Below are 20,386 nucleotides of genomic sequence, written 5' to 3'. Positions count from 1 at the left end.
ATGGCAGCGATTACAGCATCGAGTCTTCTTGGGTTTGACACTACAAGCTTGGCACACCTATATTTGGAGAGTTTCTCCCATTCTTCTCTGTAGATCCTCTCAAGCTCTGTCAGGTTGGATGGGGAGCGTCGCTGCACAGCTATTTTCGGGTCTCTCCAGAGATGTTCGATTGGGTTCAAATCCGGGCTCTGGCTGGGCCACTCAATGACTTTCAGAGACTTGTCCCGAAGCCACTCCTGCGTTGTCTTGGCTGTGTACTTAGGGTCATTGTCCTGTTGGAAGGTGAACCTTCACCACAGTCTGAGGTCCTGAGCGCTCTGGAGTAGGTTTTCATCAAGGATCTCTTTGTACTTTGCTCCGTTCGCCTTTCCCTCGATCCTGACTAGTCTCCCAGTCCTTGCCGTTGAAAAGCATCCCCAAAGCATGATGCTGCCACCACCATGCTTCACCGTAGGGATGTTGCCAGATTTCCTCCAGATGTGACGATTGGCATTCAGGCCAAAGAGTTCAATATTGGTTTCATCAGACCAGAGAATCTTGTTTCTCATCATCTGAGCGTTTTAGGTGCCTTTTGGCAAACTCCAAGCGGGCTGTCGTGTGTCTTTTACTGAGGAGTGGCTTCCGTTTGGCCACTCTACCATAAAGGCCTGATTGGTGGAGTGCTGCAGAGATGGTTGTCCCTCTGGAAGGTTCTCCCATCTCCACAGAGGAACTCTAGAGCTTTGTCAGAGTGACCATCGGGTTCTTGGTCACCTCCCTGACCAAGGCCCTTCTCCCCTGATTGCTCAGTTTGGCCGGGCTGCCAGCTCTAGGAAGAGTCTTGGTGGTTCCAAACTTCTTCCATTTAAGAATGATGGAGACGACTGTGTTCTTGGGAACCTTTCAACGCTGCAGAAATGTTTTGGAACCCTTCCCCAGATCTGTGCCTCGACACAATCCTGTCTTGGAGCTATACAGTACAGACAAGTTCTTCGATCTTATGGCTTGGTTTTTGCTCTGACATGCACTGTCAACTGTGGGACCTTATATAGACAGGTGTGTGTCTTTCCAAGTCATGTCCGATCAATTGAATTTACCACAGGTGGACTCCAATTAAGTTGTAGAAACATCTCAAGGCGATCAATGGAAACAGGATGGACCTGAGCAGGATGCATTTTCGAGTCTCATAGCAAAGGGTCTGAATACTAATTTAAATAAGATATTAGCTAGCCGTCTTGATTACTTCCTGGTCTCATTCTTGCTCGCATCAGAAGTAATAAAAAGTATTCATCTCCTTGGCCTCCATATAACTCTTACAGAATTTTCATGTGGACGGGGATATTGGAAATTTAATCAAAGCCTATTGGATGACAAATTGTTCTTAACGAAGACAAAATAATTAATAATTGACTTTTTTCTGAACAACATAGGTACATTAGATCCCCTTATTGTATGGGACACTTTTAAATGTACTTTTAAAGGCCATTCAATACAATACTCATCATTTAAACAAAAGCAGTTTAGGTCAAAAGAGATTAGACAAATAAAGGAAATAGAGGAAGTAACAGCGCAGGTAGATGGTAATATAAACTGTATTATAGAGGCACAAAATATGTTAGAGGAAAAACAAAAAGAAATGGAGGAACTTATTCAAGAACGATTAAGTGTAATGTATTAGAAAAATAAAGCAAATTGGATGGAAAATTGTGAAAAATGCACAATATTTTTCTTGAATTTTCAACATTAATTTTTAGAAACTTGTTGCAAATGATGGAGTCATCCATGATTCACCAAATGATATTTGGAAGGGGAATCAAAATATTTTAAGCATATGTTTTATTTTCAGTCTCTGCCATTTCCACTGAATGATGTTAACTGTAAGGATTTATTTCCTAATAATAATAATATAAAATTAACAAATGTACAGAAAGACCTGTGTGAAGGCCAACTTACAGGAGAGGAACTTTTTTCAGTCTGGAAAAACACCAGGGCTTGATGGTATACCAGTAGAGGTACATCAGACCTTTTTTGATGTACTCAAATATCCATTGTTAGCATGCTTTAATTACTCCTATAAAAATTGTAGACTTTCAGGTACTCAACAAGTACCTGAAAGTCTACCATTTCATTACTAGTAAAACAGGAACCAGGTGGTAAGTATAAAGTTTCAGTCCATTTAAAAAACTGGAGGCCTGTTACACTTCAATGTTGTGATGTGAAAATCCTGGCAAAATGCATAGCACATAGAATAAAAAAGTTTTTTTTACCAGATATTGGTTATCCTGATCAGACAGGTTATTTATATGGAGATAATATATGACAATTACTTGAAACAATTGAACATGATGAAACATCAAAGATACCAGGCCTGGTTGTCCTAACAGATTTTTAAAAGGCGTTTGATAAAGTACGACTAGAATTTATATATAAATGCCTGGATTACTTTCATTTTGGTGAATATCGTATACAATGGGTTAAAGTTATGTACAGCAACCCCAGATCTAAAATAGTAAATAATGGTTACTTCTCAGAAAGTACTGAGCTTTTAAGAGGAATAAAACAAGGATGTCCGTTGTCTCCATATCTATTTATTATGGCCATTGAAGGGCTAGCTATTAAAATGAGATCCAACAAGAACACCAAGGGGTTAGAAATCCAGGGGATAAAAACAAAAGTGTCAAAGTATGCCGATTACTTAAGTTTTTTCTTAAGTCCGCGATCTGGATCCCTATGTATGCCGATGACTCAAGTTTTTTCTTATGTCCGTAATCTGGATCCCTGCACAGTATCATTGAAGATCTTGATCACTTTTCTAGCCTCTCTGGACCAAAACCTAATTATGACAAGTGAACCATATTACGTATTGGATCGTTAAAAGACACAGTGTTTACACTACCTTGTAGTTTACCAATAAAATGGGCGGATGGAGAAGTAGACATACTTGGTATTCACATCTCAAAAAATATAAATGAATTTACCACAATCAATTTCAATAGAAAGTTTGCAAAAATAGCTAAGATTCTGTAACCATGGAGAGGTAAATACTTGTCTATTTATGGAAATATCACATTGATTAACTCTTTGGTCCTACCACAGTTTACTTACTTACTAATGGCGCGGCGTACTCCAGACAACTTGTTTTTTAAATCATATGAGCAAAAAATATTTATTTTTATTTGGAATGCTAAGCCAGACAAAATTAAACGTGCCTATTTATATAATGTATATGAATTTGGTGGGCAAAAATTATTAACTATTAAAGCTTTAAACCTCTCACTAAAAGCTTCACTCATACATAAATTATACTTAAACCCAAAATGCTTCTCCAGTAGATTAAGAATGGCTCATCCTTTGTTAAAAAATTGCCTTTTTGCAAATTCAATTTCTTAAACAAGACATACAAAGCTGGTTACAATTTCAGTTTTATCCTCCGGAAAAGATAGAACAAATACTACAACAAATGTTGTGGTTAAACTCAAATATACTGATTAATAAAAAAAACATTATTTATGGCTAAAAATGTTTAAACATTTTATTACATTTATCAATGATATTATGAATATAAACGGTGGCGTTTTGTCACATGTGCAGCTATCGAAAATATATGGGAATGTCTGCTCAATCCAAACTTACAACCAACTAATTGCAGCATTACCGCAAAAATGGAGGAGGCAAGTGGAAAAGGGATAAGGTAGGGAACTTGTTTGTCTGCCATATATTAAAGATACAAATTGGCTGAAAGGAATTGGCATAAATAGAAAAATATACCAGTTTCATTTGAGGACAGAAATGTTGACAGCTGGGCCATACAGGTTGCAAAATAAATGGGAAGAGATTTTCGAAGTACCGATTCCATGGCACATGGTTTATGAACTGGTACAAAAAAACAACACTTGATTCAAGACTTTTAGTTTTTCAATTTTAATTATTATACAAAATTCTTGCCACCAACAGAATGCTATATATATGGGGCATACAACAATTTCAGCTCTGTAGATTTTGCTGCTAAGAGACATAATCACTAGATAATTTATTCAGGTATTGCCCCTATGTAGCTTGTTTCTGGTCACAGGTTCAGGAAAGGTTAAAAAATCACATCATTCACTTAAAATTAACCTTACAAATAGCAGTATTGATTCTGATTCCTGCTTACAAGCAAAAACTAAAGTAGGAAGCACCAGTGACTTGGTCAATAAAGAAGTGATCAGATGCTAAGTTACAGGACTGTTTTGCTAGCACAGACTGGAATAAGTTCTGTGATTCTTCCGATGGCATTGAGGAGTACACCACCTCAGTCACTGGATTACAGGCAACATCCGCACTGAGCTAAAGGGTAGAGTTGCCGCTTTCAAGGAGCGGGACTCTAACCCAGAAGCTTATAAGAAATACCGCTATGCCCTCCGACGAACCATCAAACAGGCAAGCGTCAATACAGGACTAAGATTGAATCATACTACACCGGCTCCCACACTCATAAGGATGTGGCAGTGCTTGCAAACTATTACAGACTACAAAGGGAAGCACAGCCTGTGTGATCACGTTCTCCGTAGCCGATGTGAGTATGACCTTTAAACAGGTCAACATTCACAAGGCCGCAGGGCCAGACGGATTATCAGGATGTGTACTCCGAGCATGCGCTGACCAACTGGCAAGTGTCTTCACTGACATTTTCAACCTGTCCCTGACTGAGTCTGTAATACCAACATGTTTCAAGCAGACCACCATAGTCCCTGTGCCCAAGAACACTAAGGTAACCTGCCTAAATGACTACCGACCCGTAGCACTCACGTCTGTAGCCATGAAGTGCTTTGAAAGGCTGGTCATGGCTCCATCAACACCATTATCCCATAAAAACTAGACCCAGTCCAATTTGCATACCGCCCCAACAGATCCACAGATGATGCACTCCACACTGCCCTTTCTCACCTGGACAAAAGGAACACCTATGTGAGAATGCTATTCATTGACTACAGCTCAGCGTTCAACACCATAGTGCCCTCAAAGCTCATCACTAAGCTAAGGACCCTGGGACTAAACACCTCCTTCTGAAACTGGATCTTGGACTTCCTGACGGTAACAACACATCTGCCACGCTAATCCTCAACATGGAGGCCCCTAAGGTTTGCGTGCTCAGTCCCCTCCTGTACTCCCTGTTCACAAATGACTGCATGGCCAGGCACAACTCCAACACCATCACTAAGTTTGCTGACAACACAACAGTGGTTATTTTTTATTTTCTATTTAATCTTTATTTTACTAGGCAAGTCAGTTAAGAACACATTCTTATTTACAATGACGGCCTAGGAACAGTGGGTTAACTGCCTTGTTCAGGTGCAGAACGACAGATTGTTACCTTGTCAGCTTGGGGATTCTATCTAGCAACCTTTCGGTTACTGGCCCAACGCTCTAACCACTAGGCTACCTGCCGCCCCTACACTCTAACCACTAGGCTACCTGCCGCCCCTGGGCTACCTGCCGCCCCTGGGCTACCTGCCGCCCCTAGGCTACCTGCTCTAACCACTAGTCTACCTGCCGCCCCTGGGCTACCTGCTCTAACCACTAGGCTATCTGCCGCCCCTGGGCTACCTGCTCTAACCACTAGGCTATCTGCCACCCCTAGGCTACCTGCGGTAGGCCTGATCAACGTCAAAGATGAGACAGCATATAGGGAGGAGGTCAGAGACCTGGCCGTGTGGTGCCAGGATAACAACCTCTCCCTTAACGTGATCAAGACAAAGGAGATGATTGTGGACTACAGGATAAGGAGGACCGAGCACGCCCCCATTCTTATCGACGGGGCTGTAGTGGAGCAGGTTGAGAGTTTCAAGTTCCTTGGTGTCCACAACACTATCATGGTCCAAACACACCAAGACAGTTGTGAAGAGGGCATGACAAAGCCTATTCCCCCTCAGGACACTGAGAAGATTTGGCATAGGTCCTCAGATCCTTAAATAATTCTACAGCTGCACCATCGTGAGCATCCTGACTGGTTGCATCACTGCCTGGTATGGCAACTGCTCGGCCTCCAACCACAAGGCACTACAGAGGTTAGTGCGAACGGCCCAGTACATCACTGGGGCCAAGCTTCCTGCCATCCAGGACCTCTATACCAGGCGGTGTCAGAGGAAGGCCCTAAAAATGTAGTAGACTCCATCCACCCTAGTCATAGACTGTTCTCTCTGCTACCGCACAGCAAGCAGTACCTGAGAGCCAAGTCTCGGTCCAAAAGGCTTCTTAACAGCTTCTTCCCCCAAGCCATAAGATTCCTGAACAGCTAATCAAATGGCTACCCAGACTATTTGCATTGCCCCCCCACCCCCCTTTTACGCTGCTGCTACTCTCTGTTTATTATCTATGCGTAGTCACTTTAACTCTACCTACATATACATATTACCTCCATTACCTCGACTAACTTGTGCCCCCGCACATTGACTCTGTACCGGTACCCCCTGTATATAGCCTCGCTACTGTTATTTTACTGCTGCTTTTTAATTATTTGGCATTTTTATTTTTTACTTAACACATATTTTTCTTAACTGCATTGTTGGTTAAGGGCTTGTAAGTAAGCATTTCACTGTAAGTTCTACACCTGTTGTATTCGACGCATGTGACAAATAAAATGTGATTTGATACTTTATGATTAGAAAGTTTCAAAATGTATGTAAAACATTACAGCACAATTTAAATATATATGGCACATGGAAACCAAACGAGGGTGGTCTGTGGTGATAGGTGGGATGGTCTGAGAGTGGCTGAGGGGTGGGATTAAAGAGCTTATGTTTGGTAATGTATTATTGTTATGTGGTTGCTTTATATAAAAGTGCCATGTATGCAAAATGTGTATGTAAAATGTATATGTGAAATATATGTATATGTAGCAGAGAAGCTAAAAAAAAAAATAGATATAAAAAAATAGATAGTTATCCTCTGAAAAAATGACAAATAAAAAAATTTGGTATTTCTATTTTTTATTTTTAATACATTTGCACAAATTGTAAAAACCAGTTTTTGCTTTGTCATTGTTGGGTATTGTGTGTAGATTAATGATAATTTTTTATTGATTTAATCTATTTTAGAATAAGTCTGTGACATAACAAAAACACGGAAAAGGGGAAGGTGTCTTAATATTTTCCGAATGCAGCTTTGGGATTTAAATGAATGATATATACCCATTGAGATATGTCTATGAATTTGAGAGTGGTTACATTTCTCCAGCCTCATCCCTCAGATTTTTTACAAAACAGTAGTGGGGTCTCCGCTTTGTTATTGTTTGAACTGCAGATTGCAGCTTTAAGCAACCTTTCAGAGAACAACAATAAGATCTTGGAAGGCTAGCTTAATTTGAAAATAATGTATTTTTTTATGTAATTCCTCGCCTCTTGTTTTACAGATCAAATGAATGGTTGATGGCACCGTCCAAGCCTAAAGAGTTCAGCCTTTATGTAAATAGTGTTCAGAATGTCAAGCAATGGACTGGAGGACCATGGGTCATCATCTCTCAGTCACTCTGGAATGCTGGTCTTGTTACGCATGCAAACATCGGTGTGCTCGGTCGATGCCATGCCATGACACACACACACACACACACACACACACACACACACCTCCTCGTCCTCCAAGTCACCGTCCAGCTGAGAAGAGGAGTGTCTGTCTGTCTGTCTGTCTGTCCATCTCTGCTGACAGACAGACGCTGAATACATTAACAGTACACCTGTGTGTTCAAACACAAAACCATGGCACTCAAATTATATATATATTTTTTGCACACACATAAGGTTGAGACTGAGGTGTTGTTGCATCTAACCTACATAATACAGTGTTGGTACGTTGGTAGACCAAGACAGAATTTTTTATTAGCTTTGTTCTGTTTTTAAATTAATCGACTTAAAACATTTGCAAACGTGCCCCTTAAATTTGAATTTAAATCGGAAAGGCACAATACATTTTAAAAGGAATATTTAGGCGAAACGTCAGAGCATGTACAGTTTTCTGTTTTTAATAAGGCTTCTAGTTAAACTAGATACTAAAATGAGGGTCAGAGACATATGAATGTTCTGGGTAAGAAACACACCTGTGTACCTTTGAAAGCACAGCTTTAAGCACCATAGAGGCCATACATCCCAAGCCAGAGTGTTATTTCAGCAGTGTTATTCTGTTTACCTAAGATATGTGTTTTGTATGGCTCGAGTTTTGATTTTTACATCATTTCTTCATTGTCTATTTAAATAATAAGGCCCGAGGGGGTGTGGTATATGGCCAACATACCACAGCTAAGGGCTGTTATTATGCACGACGCAACGCGGAGTGCCTGGATACAGACCTTAGCCGTGGTATATTGGCCATATACCACAATCCCCCGAGGTGCCTTATTGCTATTATAAACTGGTTACCAACGTAATTAGAGCAGTAAAAATAAATGTTTTGTCAAACCCGTGGTATATGGTCAGATATACCATGGCTGTCAGCCAATCAGCATTCAGGGCTCGAACCACCCAGTTTATAATTAAGCAATAAGGCCCGAGGGTGTGTGGTATATGGCCAATATACCACTGCTAAGGGCTGTTCTTATGCATGACTTATCACAGAGTGCCTGGATACAGCCCTTAGCTGTGGTATATTGGCCATATACCACAACCCCCCCAGGTGCCTTATTGATGTTATAATCTGGTTATCAATGTAATTAGAGCAGTAAAAATAAATGTTTTCTCATACCCGTGGTATACAGTCTAATATACCACGGCTGTCAACCAATCAGTATTCAGGGCTCGAACCACCCAGTTTATAATAGTATTTTTTTTAACATTGTACCATTTGCTTTGTTGTTGGGGTCGTTTCCAGCCTTTTAAGTCGTCAGTCTCCTACATCTAAAAACAGAGGTGCCTTTTCTCTTTTTATCGATCTGTTTTTGTTTCGCCTTTCTTTTTGTGCTTTATTGTTGTGTTTATCAGACGGGCTGAGCTATGGCTCAAATAGGAGCTCATGGTGACTGGGGAGTTGAAAGTCCGTAGACTCTAAAGCCTGTTGAAGTGATGTGGGATCTACCCACTCTCCATCAGGTGTTAATTCCTTGTTCTCAGCCTTAAAGGTGGAGGGATTCTAAAACTGTGTCTGCAAACCATGTGTTGTTAAAGTAAGAAAGTCAGACTTAAATTAGGTCATAAGAAGATTTGGCACTTGGTTGAGTGTTTTTGTGCTTCCCCTACCCCATTACTCCTCTATAGGCTAATTTAACTTTAATTGAGGTAATACAGCAAATCATTGATTTGATATTAATCAAAAATAAAGAAAATCTTTCCCTTTTTGACCTGATTTCATCCGATTCTGGATACTGAAGCACAGTTGTGCTCATGCACGAGGTGTTACTGAAGTATATGGCCAAATTCAGGAAGGTTGAACACAGAATTGGGGGAGCAGAGAATTAATTTCAGAACCCTTGTTTTCACATGCCGTTATGTTGTGTGATTTCCTTTGTTGTTTTTTCTGTTTTGGCTGAGGTGTAAAATCTCTTTACTGATTGTAATGTACTTAATACCTATTCAATTGTATCTATTGAAGCCTTAGATTACTGGACTGGGTCCCAACCCAATCACATGTACTTTCAATCACCATACAGGCAATGAACACCAATGATATTTTATAGTCCGTACACATACCGCATGTGTTTTTGATTTTTTTGGATTTTTTTCTCAAGTAACAATTTACTCTCTTAAATTTCATTGAACTCATGTGTTATGTATTACTTAAGGATTTGAATATATTTGAATATTTAGTTTGTAGATTTTTGCCTTATTATATTCTACTTGACAATATTGTTATATAGCCGTTGTAGATTGAGGTGGTATTACATCCATAACTTTTTTAAACCATATTCATGATTAATAATAATGTGTGGAGTCAGATAAAGTATTCAAATCATTCATGTAGCTGGATGTCTCTTTAGATTGAAGAGGTTCATTATCAATTAATTTTGTTGATCAAAGACCTTTTGATATTGATACAAGGAATGACATTGATTTGATCAGTTGGTTGGTTGCCGAGGCATCAACTCTGGCCGAAAACGAATGTTTCAACAAGCTCCTTTTTTCTTTGAGGTCTTGTTTGAAAATATATTGTGTCGAAATGTAGATTGTCCATGTTTAGGGAAGAAGAAACAAGTTATTTTCTACTTTATCCATTTAAAAAAATATATTGTTTTAATATTTCTTAAGATTGCCCTGAATATCAGGCCAAAATGAACAGTGAGATTGATGGGTCTCTGGAGTTGGGTAAATAGTGAGATGAGAGGTGAAGTAGTAGACTTTGCTGAATCGGGAAGGTCTGTAATGCTGCAGATGAACGATCTTTAAACTAAGGGACGAAGGTTGACTTTTTGCACTTCTGTATATAGTCAATGAACAGAGAAAAAACATGTATCATATTGAGATATTATTTTGAATAAAAAATTCTATAATTATAAGGAATTTTGTTAGGTTAATTTAAAACATCTAAACTGAAAGACCAGCTAAACAAATTTGCTTGCAAAAAGAAAAGAAAATCGCACCAGTTTCTCAGCCAATGCACTCAGAAAAAGCTATGTGTTTTTTGGCTTCTTTTGTCAGTGGCTTGTAGTTTGCCAGGAAATTCTCAAGGGGAGCTTGCACCCCATGTTCACTCCCACTCCCCTTGTAGTTTTTTTTAAACATAAAACAAATATCCTATATTGTCTATATTTCAAATGTTGGACCAGGCCCTTCATACCTGGACCTATGGTACAATGACTACAATAAATGATATTAGAAACCATATTATATTTTAGTTTGATTTGACTGCATGTAAAAAGAACACAAATGTAAACAATCTATATAGGTAGATAAGGAAAATTCATTTTTTATTTACTAAATAACATCGACATTTGGGGAAATGAGACTGCAGACAAGTCATCAATCACTTGTGATATAACATTTTACCAAGAAACTCCATGAGATCTCAAGAATAAAATTTAATGTTAACGCCAAACCACCCAAGAAATATTGTCTTATCACAGTAATATTACTCAAGTCAACATGGACTCACAGGACAGATACAGCTAATGCTACCAGATAACTGTGCACTCAGCAGGTGAAGGCTCACCACCATACTAAATGAATAGGTAAATACTCTTTCAAATGAATGTAACCGTCTTCAGTCAAGGTCAACTTATTTCTGACTCGAGGTCGCTGTATAAGTGCTATTGAACCAAAGCGTCACTTTCTCCAAACCAACCAGTGCTGCTTGGACAGATTTCACTGTCTCTCGGCTTATTAAACCAAGGTCTCTCTTCCCTGCTGGGGGCACACAGGCTTGACTGCTTATTATGTGTAAGTGATCACTTACATTTTTTTGCTTATAGTTGCTACAGAATAATGTACTACTCTGTCTTCAGATTTGTTTTATGCACAATCTATTGTTGCCATAAATGACTCTTGCTGTTATGAATTATTAAAAAAATGAATAAAACTAAAAACTGATTTGCTCACGCAACTGATCTATGGTCTCCATGTTTGTCTGTTAACTTTAGTCTGTGAAACATTACTTTAAAGAGCATCCACAACACATCAGAACATGTTCCTAAAAATAACGAGGCACTCTGACATCACATGAAAACAGACGGTTGGGTTCTGCTTCAAACTTTAGTCTCATTGCCATCTAGTGGACAAATAATTGTCTCCACCCAAATAAAACCAGTGAAACACCCATTTATCAAATAAAATAAAATAAAATGTTATTGGTCACATACACGTGATTAGCAGATGTTAATGCGAGTGTAGTGAAATGCTTGTGCTTCTAGTTCCGACCGTGCAATAATATCTAACAAGTATTCTGCAATGGGATGTCTACTCAGCTAATCAAAAGTCTTGTAGATTAGTTGAGTCTGCTGTGCTCATGCTGTGCTGGAGCAAAAACATGCATACCTTGTGGCTGCTAAGTTGTGTATCATGGTTGGTGACTAGCACTGCGTTATGTTATCATACTGTACTGTCTGGTTCATCATGAGAATGTGACATGACGACAACAAAGAAGCACAAATGATGATCTCAACAACAGTTATGAATTAAGGGTTCCCGAGTGCACTGCATCTAAGTGCTAGAGGTGTCACTTACAGACCCTGGTTCAATTCCAGGCTGAATCACAACTAGTTGTGATTGGGAGTCCCATAGGGCAGCGCACAATTGGCCCAGCATCATCCGGGTTAGGCTGTCATTGTAAATAACAATTTGTACTTAACTGACTTGCCTGGTTAAATATTTTTTTTTATTGATTTCAAATCCTGCTGAAATGCACTCAAGAGTGTGTGGAAGACTTATGTAGAGCTTACATTGGGCAGGAACCAGCTTTGACTGACAATTAAACCTCCAACTAGGTGAGAAATCTGTCAATGTGCCCTTGAGCAAAGTACTTAACCCTAATTAATCCAGTAAATTGTTCTGGATCAGAGTGTCTGCTAAATGATTAAAATGCAATAGCTAAACATTAAAGTGGCACTCCAGTCTTCTTTTCACCTCATTTAACACCTGATTTACTTAACAAAAGGCACATCTCAATAGGTGGTCCAGGTATGTCATGACATTGCACAAGTGGAGGAGGGGCAGGGCTTTCTTGTTTTGTTCTCTATTGCTCTGATGGATTCCCATCAGACCAACTCATTGAATGCACTACTTTTTAAAGTTTGTAGACATGTCTAAATAAACATTTGTGTGTACTTTACTGTATTTTTTTCTTGGGATATTACTTTTCAATAGTAAAACTTCAAAACAGTGGGAAAATGTTAGGACTGTTCACTATTTTGAAGTGAAATACTTGAAAGAACTATGACCCAAGGCAGTTAGCCTACTTCGAGTGTATGTAGAGCCTACTCTCATACCAGAGAGACAAATAGGACACAGATTCCGTCTCGAACCAGGGGATGGTGATGTCACTATCAGTGTGTTCCCTGGGGCATTGGTAACCTGTCTCTCTGGATTCTACACAGATGACTTACACTTCCTGTGTCAGAGAGCTTCAATGATGACAAGAGACTCACCTTTCGGGGGAACATGATCGTTTTCTGTTCCATTGCTTCCTTGTTTATTTTTTATTTTATTGCACCTTTATTTAACCAGGTAGGCCAGTTGAGAACAAGTTCTCATTAAAACTGCGACCTGGCCAAGATAAAGCAAAGCAGTGTGACACAAACAACAACAGAGTTACACATGGGATAAACAAGTGTACAGTCTATAACACAATAGAAAACAAAGTCTATATACAGTATGTGCAAATGGCGTGAGGTGATAAGGCAGTAAATAGGCCATAGTAGCGAAGTAATTACAGTTTAGCAAATTAACACTGGAGTGATAGATGTGCAGATCATGATGTGCAAGTAGAAATACTGGAGTGCAAAAGAGCAAAAAGTAAATAAAAACAATATGGGGATGAGGTAGGTAGATTGGATGGGCTGTGAACAGCTGCAGCGATCAGTTAGCTGCTCAGATAGCTGATGTTTAAAGTTAGTGAGAGAGATATAACACTTACATTTTAGTCATTTAGCAGCCACTCTTATCCAGAGCGACTTACAGTAGTGAATGCATACATTTCATTTCATGCATTTTTTTTTTGTACTGGCCCCCCGTGGGAATCAAACCCACAACCCTGGCGTTGCACACACCATGCTGGCGTTGCAAACACCATGCTCTACCAACTGAGCCACAGGGAAGACTCTATAAGGCTCCAACTTCAGCGATTTTTGCAATTCGTTCCAGTCATTGGCAGCAGAGAACTGGAAAGAAAGGCGGCCAAAGGGGCTGCTGGCTTTGGGAATGACCAGTGAGATGATACCTGCTGGAGCGTGTGCTACGGGTGGGTGTTGTTATCATGACCAGTGAGCTGAGATAAGGCGGAGCTTTACCTAGCAAAGACTTATAGATGACCTGGAGCCAGTGGGTCTGTAGAAAGAGTATAGCCATAGTTTATGGTGATGTTTGTTAAAAGTAACTGATGCCTTCAGAAAATGGCATATTTCATTCAGTCATATATTTCATAAAGAATATGTCTATAATAAACATACTGTAGGCTCCAACCTACAGTACCTGTCAAAAATTTGGACACACCCACTCATTCAAGGGTTTTTCTTTATTTTTACAATTTTTTACATTGTAGAATAATAGTGAAGACATCAAAACTATGAAATAACACATATGGAATCATGTAGTGAACAAAAAAGTGTTAAACACATCAAAATATATTTTATATTTGAGATTCTTCAAAGTAGCCAAAGTAGCCTTGATGACAGCTTTGCACAATCTTGGCATTCTCTCAACCAGCTTCATCATGTTCCCAAAAACCATTCAAATCGATTTTTCCCCTGTCGTAGCCCCCAGAGCTCCCAATTTTTTGGAATGCACTGAAGTCGGAAGTCTGATATTTCCAAGTTCCTTATTGTTTTGAATGCGGCAACACTTGTCTTAAAAGCACCAAGACACAAGTTTGTCACCCCCTTTCAATGGGCAACATTCAGTTGAATATTAATATCCTTTGCTTTACTGTAATATTACTAAAGCTAGGCCTATAAATGATTATCCTCCTGATATCAGCCTCATCATATAAGATAAGTATTGGGGGGACATGCCCTGGACAACACACTTCAAGGCGTCTTGTAACAGTAATTTGTTACAAGAGCACGGGTCACCTGACTGACACCAGAGTGAGTGACTAATATTTGTATTGAGTAACGTTTTGGGGTGACTGCCCCTTTAAGAAAACGGAAGTAAGCCTTGGCTCGTGACGTTAGTTGCCTTGCGCCGAGAAACAGTGGGCAGGAAACGGCAGGCAAAGAAAGACTTGTTCACGGGTTCCAACACCATGGCACAGTACAAATAACCGAATATGTGCTCCACGTTATATTACTAATGTTCGGGAACGGCCACAGTCTTCGGCTTCTTACCAAGACTTTTGGAGACGTTCCTCGAAAGCTTTTCCGTGGAGAGATTTGACAACTCCCACCCGTGAAAGGTGTCTGCGGTCTAAAAACATCGGGGCGGACCGCGGGTGGGAAGAGGATTCGTAGAGAAGGGCTGTCTGCTTTCTGGAGCCATGAGGGAGTATAAAGTGGTCGTGTTGGGCTCGGGCGGCGTGGGTAAATCAGCATTGACGGTCCAGTTTGTGACGGGATCCTTCATTGAGAAATACGACCCCACAATAGAGGATTTCTACCGAAAGGAGATCGAGGTGGACTCGTCGCCCTCTGTTCTGGAGATACTGGACACGGCCGGGACCGAACAGTTCGCCTCCATGCGAGACCTGTACATCAAAAACGGGCAGGGATTTATTTTGGTCTACAGTCTGGTCAACCAGCAGAGCTTCCAAGACATCAAGGCATTGAGGGATCAAATCATCCGAGTGAAAAGATACGAACGAGTGCCAATGGTATTGGTTGGAAACAAGGTGGACTTGGAAGGCGAGAGGGAGGTCTCTTCCGGGGAAGGCAAGGCGCTGGCTCAGGAGTGGAATTGCCCGTTTATGGAAACTTCAGCAAAAAATAAAGGCTTGGTCGACGAACTGTTCGCAGAAATCGTGAGACAGATGAACTATTCTTCTTTACCCAGCGGTGGAGATCGCTGTTGTTCTTGTGTGCTTCTCTAAGAAAACATGTTTCGTGCAGCTGTGAGTGTTTTTATCTATGTGAAAACCATCAAACAAGCCCTGTTTTGATAACTTGTTGATAACAAAATGATACGGTCTCTTGTTTTGTTGATTAAGCAGCCGTCAATATAGAAAGCTACCTACTGTTGTATTATTGCACACACCATCGAGGATGACAACATTCGATATTGAAATAGCCTAAAAAGTGTTTACATGACAAAGTACTTGAATGTTTAAGTTTTTAGTTCAATATCAAACAGCTTTGTATTTGACACTTCTCTGGAAACGTGCCTCGATGGGAGTCTTATTGTGAAACCTAAGAGAGACACTTTGTTGTTGCTTTGTTTTGCTATGAAAATGTTATGTGGGGTTTGATTACTGTTGAGTTGTACTTTTTCACGTCTTCTGGGCAGGTCATTCAGGCCTGGAGAGATGGATTGGAGGACTCATCCCTTTCTGTGGATTCTGCTGGGCTCAAGGAACATTTGCCTCCCCCCCAAAAATTGGAAACTCCCTGCAAAAGCTCTTTTTCTTTTTTTTTGGTACAGTGTCAAATAAACCCCATATGCCAGTCAGTAAACCTGCACTGTTCACTGGAATTAGCCTAAACCTGAGCATCCTGTTCAAATAAGACTAAACATAACAAATAGCTTAAACATCAAGCTGTGGTACGTTACCTGTAGAAAAAAGCCTACTCAAGACATGGGGCGTATTCATTACGCAGATTCTGTTGCAAAATGTTTCTTAAACGGAAGCAAACGGGGTGTGACCTATCTGAATTTGTCCAATAGAAACTTGTTTTTTTCGATTTGCTTACGTTTGGTTCTTAAACGGTTTCCATAATGAATACGCCCCTGGAGTGTGGTGGTTTGAATTGTGTTTTTTCTTGGGGACTGGTGATGACGTTGGATTGAATACAAGACTTGCACTTCCCTTTCCAGTGTCACTCTTTGATTTGCACAAACAAGGACCTTACAGATGTTACTGACATGACATGGCGAATACACATGACTGGACCCCATGTCAAGTGCCTTCCTAAGAATTACACTTGTCTCCATGTGCCAACCCAGGAGCCCTCTAATCACAACAGTACTTTACAGTTTCAGTTGGGCTCATAGTGTTACTTTTTGGATTTTCAGAGAGGAAGTTGAGGTGTAGACCTAGACCAACTAACAGTTATTTTATGGCAAAGTTTGGCCTATTTTTTTTTATTTATTTTATCGCCCCCCGGTACTAATTCACTGAGAATATGAACCCAAGCAGATTTATGCTGTGGGCTTCAGAGAAAAGAAAGCCATGTTTGTGTTTTTAATTTTCCATTTTTATGATTACATTCTGAAATGTGAAATCCTGATTCAATTGTAATTTTGACCTCAAGTCTATTACTACCCACCTGTCTGGTTTGGAGGACTTTTGAATACAAAAGGCATTTTCTGCAACATTTTGGTGTGTGCTCTTCATTCTGTTGGTGTGATTGCGTGGGTGTGTGCTCTTCATTCTGTTGGCGTGGGTGTGTGCTCTATACTTGAATGTGTAGTCGTTGGCTTAATGCTATAGGTCCCGTGTAGCTCAGTTGGTACACCATGGTGCTTGCAACGCCAGGGTTGTGGGTTTGATTTCCACGAGGGCCCAGTATGAAAAAATAGTATTAAAATGTATGCACTCTTTACTATAAGTTGCTCTGGATAAATGACTAAAATGTGCAGGCCTAGTACATCTATAGGCCTGACTGTTGCATCATATGTCAGGCCCAGGCCTGGCTCCTATTGGACCTCTGGTTTTTCAGGCCCTCTACAAACATCAACCAGAAACCCTATCTCAAACATGTTGCTCTCTTTAAATCACCCTGACACATGCGTTCCTGTTTGCTTTGTCAATGGTTGAACATAAACACAACTTTTCTGCGATGTAGTCGAGCAACACTGAAGGGCACCAGTTTAGAAGGGTTTTTTGGTCCCTCCAGCTGTTACAGTAGAGGGCATGCTGGGTACACTGGGTGTAGTTGACGAGTGGTGCTTCCTGTCACATGGTTTCTGGATATAGGCAGTCAGAAGGGGACAGAGGGGGCTTTCTGTGTCTCCAGCCAAGCCCAATCAGCAGACAGACGGATGTTTGGAACCATGTGTGAGAGAGAGATGGAGTGGCATGAGTACTGGGAAACAACCAGCAGACGGTGAAAATCAGATGTCATGGGGTGTTTGAATGAAGCAGAGAGAGGGTGACATTAGATGTGTTGGGGTGTTTGAATGAAGCAGAGAGAGGGTGGAGTTAGATGTGCTGGGGTGTTTGAATGAAGCAGAGAGGGTGGAATTAGATGTGCTGGGGTGTTTGAATGAGGCAGAGAGAGGGTGGAATTAGATGTGTTGGGGTGTTTGAATGAGGCAGAGAGAGGGTGGAATTAGATGTGTTGGGGTGTTTGAATGAAGCAGAGAGAGGGTGACATTAGATGTGTTGGGGTGTTTGAATGAAGCAGAGAGTGGGTGGAGTTAGATGTGTTGGGGTGTTTGAATGAGGCAGAGAGAGGGTAAAAATAGATGTGTTGGGGTGTTTGAATGAAGCAGAGAGAGGGTGAAATTAGATGTGTTGGGGTGTTTGAATGAAGCAGAGAGAGGGTGGAATTAGATGTGTTGGGGTGTTTGAATGAGGCAGAGAGAGGGTGGAATTAGATGTGTTGGGGTGTTTGAATGAAGCAGAGAGAGGGTGGAGTTAGATGTGTTGGGGTGTTTGAATGAAACAGAGAGAGGGTAAAATTAGATGTGCTGGGGTGTTTGAATGAAGCAGAGAGTGGGTGGAGTTAGATGTGTTGGGGTGTTTGAATGAGGCAGAGAGAGGGTAAAAATAGATGTGTTGGGGTGTTTGAATGAAGCAGAGAGAGGGTGAAATTAGATGTGTTGGGGTGTTTGAATGAAGCAGAGAGAGGGTGGAATTAGATGTGTTGGGGTGTTTGAATGAGGCAGAGAGAGGGTGGAATTAGATGTGTTGGGGTGTTTGAATGAAGCAGAGAGAGGGTGACATTAGATGTGTTGGGGTGTTTGAATGAAGCAGAGAGAGGGTGGAGTTAGATGTGTTGGTGTGTTTGAATGAAACAGAGAGAGGGTGAAATTAGATGTGTTGGGGTGTTTGAATGAGGCAGAGAGAGGGTAAAATTAGATGTGTTGGGGTGTTTGAATGAAGCAGAGAGAGGGTGAAATTAGATGTGTTGGGGTGTTTGAATGAAGCAGAGAGAGGGTGACATTAAATGTGTTGGGGTGTTTGAATTAAGCAGCAGACAGGGAAAAAAATGTGTTGGGGTGTTGTGTTTGAAAAAGCAGAGAAAAACCGCTTCTCTTGGAAGGGCCGAGCCCGAGTCTGTTTGGGGCTTGTATGTATGTCCATAAAGTGACCAGTCAAAGCTTTATAATGGGAAGGCATTCCATACATCATGGTAGATGTGGCGGGGGAAGGGAGAGGAAGTAAAGTTCGCTGTGGTGGAATGGAGGAGGAAGAAGAGAGGAGGGAGAGAGGGCGGGAGAGAGAGAGAGGGAGGGAGGGAGAGAGAGGGAGAGAGGGAGGGAGAGAGGGCGAGGGAGAGAGGGTGAGAGAGGGAGGGAGAGAGGGCGAGAGAGGGAGAGGGCGAGAGAGAGCGAATGAGAGAGGTGTGAGGGCAGGAAAGAACAGATCCCAATATCTATTCTTTACAAGACTGTTCCACTAGGTGGCAGGTAGCCTAGTGGTTAGAGCATTAGACTAGTAACCGAAGGGTTACAAGATCAACTCCCGAGCTGACAAGGTAAAAAATCTGTCGTTCTGCCCCTGAACAAGGCAGTTAACCCACTGTTCCTAGGCCGTCATTGAAAGTAGGAATTTGTTCTTAACTGGCTTGCCTAGTAAAATAAAAATAGGTTGGAAAGCAGCTAACATGGTTTACCTCCCTTCTGCCTTGAGGGTTCTAGTCATCATCACAGAGGTTCTGCTTCCTTGGTGAACTCAGTGACCCTTGACAGTCAGACTAACGCACTGTGACGTGCCCTACGTCTACCAATGCAACCTTAATCCTCTCTGTTCACAAGGCTTGCTTTTTCAGAGAAATCCCACAAAGATAAGGCTCCAGTTTTAAAATGGAGGATGTTTGAGGCTGTCCTAGTCATTCACTTAAAGGACCAATCAGCAGTTGAGACTACAACAAAGTGGACACCCCAACTCTGTTTTGGTAAAAAGCTGAGGGATGGGATAGGAGAAATGTTGCTAAAACTCTCAATTTCATAGAAAGAGCTTTGGATGCAAGGACTGACCATCCCAAATTATAGTTATAACCATATTTTGAGGATGTAGTGTGTTTGTTTAAAACAAGCTTATATTTTGGGTTCTGACGAAGTGTGACAGTTGAACTAAGCTTCTTCCAGAATCAATGGGTATAAATCATTGATTTATTAGTAAAAAAAAAATGGATCCTGCCCATTGATTCTGGAAGAAGCTTAGATTAGCCCTTTTAATGGGGTAGGATACGTAATACAATTTTCTTTAGAATCAATCAGAAACCTTTCTTACCATTCCCGAATTAAATGGATATGTCGTCCAAATAAACCAAAGGCAGTATGAGTGTACCGTCACCTACGCATGTTATGATTAGATTGTAAGAAACTTCTGGTAATACCTCAGAATATGGAGCTCATTGATAGTTATAAAGCTTTCTGTTTCTGATACTTTGTCCAGTGAGTGCAGAATCCATGCGTGAGATCTGTGTGTGACACCATGACATCATGATTTATGCTAAACGTTTGAAGAATGCAGTGAA

The 20,386-nt window shown here is 40.8% G+C and overlaps 2 protein-coding genes across 14 annotated transcripts in view; both read left to right on the top strand.

Moving 5' to 3' along the window:
* Positions 1-11,482, top strand: part of LOC106569640 (muscleblind-like protein 1) — a 117,580-nt gene extending 106,098 nt beyond the window's left edge. For all 13 annotated transcript variants that reach the window (XM_045694382.2, XM_082960993.1, XM_045694383.2 and 10 more), the window contains one exon: positions 7,370-11,482. The gene's annotated coding sequence lies outside the window, so the exon portion shown is untranslated. The remainder of the gene's footprint in view (positions 1-7,369) is intronic.
* Positions 11,483-14,779: 3,297 nt separating this feature from the next.
* Positions 14,780-16,545, top strand: LOC106569642 (ras-related protein Rap-2b). Its single transcript, XM_014141199.3, has 2 exons — positions 14,780-15,633; positions 16,026-16,545. Exon 1 carries the CDS (start codon positions 15,064-15,066, stop codon positions 15,610-15,612), a length of 549 nt encoding a protein of 182 aa, XP_013996674.1. The 5' UTR covers positions 14,780-15,063; the 3' UTR covers positions 15,613-15,633; positions 16,026-16,545.
* The last annotated feature ends 3,841 nt before the right edge of the window (positions 16,546-20,386 follow it).

This window comes from Salmo salar, chromosome 14 (genome assembly GCF_965601325.2).
Source record: "Salmo salar chromosome 14, fSalSal1, whole genome shotgun sequence".
Classification (NCBI taxonomy): Eukaryota; Metazoa; Chordata; class Actinopteri; order Salmoniformes; family Salmonidae; genus Salmo; species Salmo salar.
The sequence above is the reverse complement of the archived record's forward strand: the minus strand, read 5'-3'. Positions and strand labels throughout refer to the sequence as shown.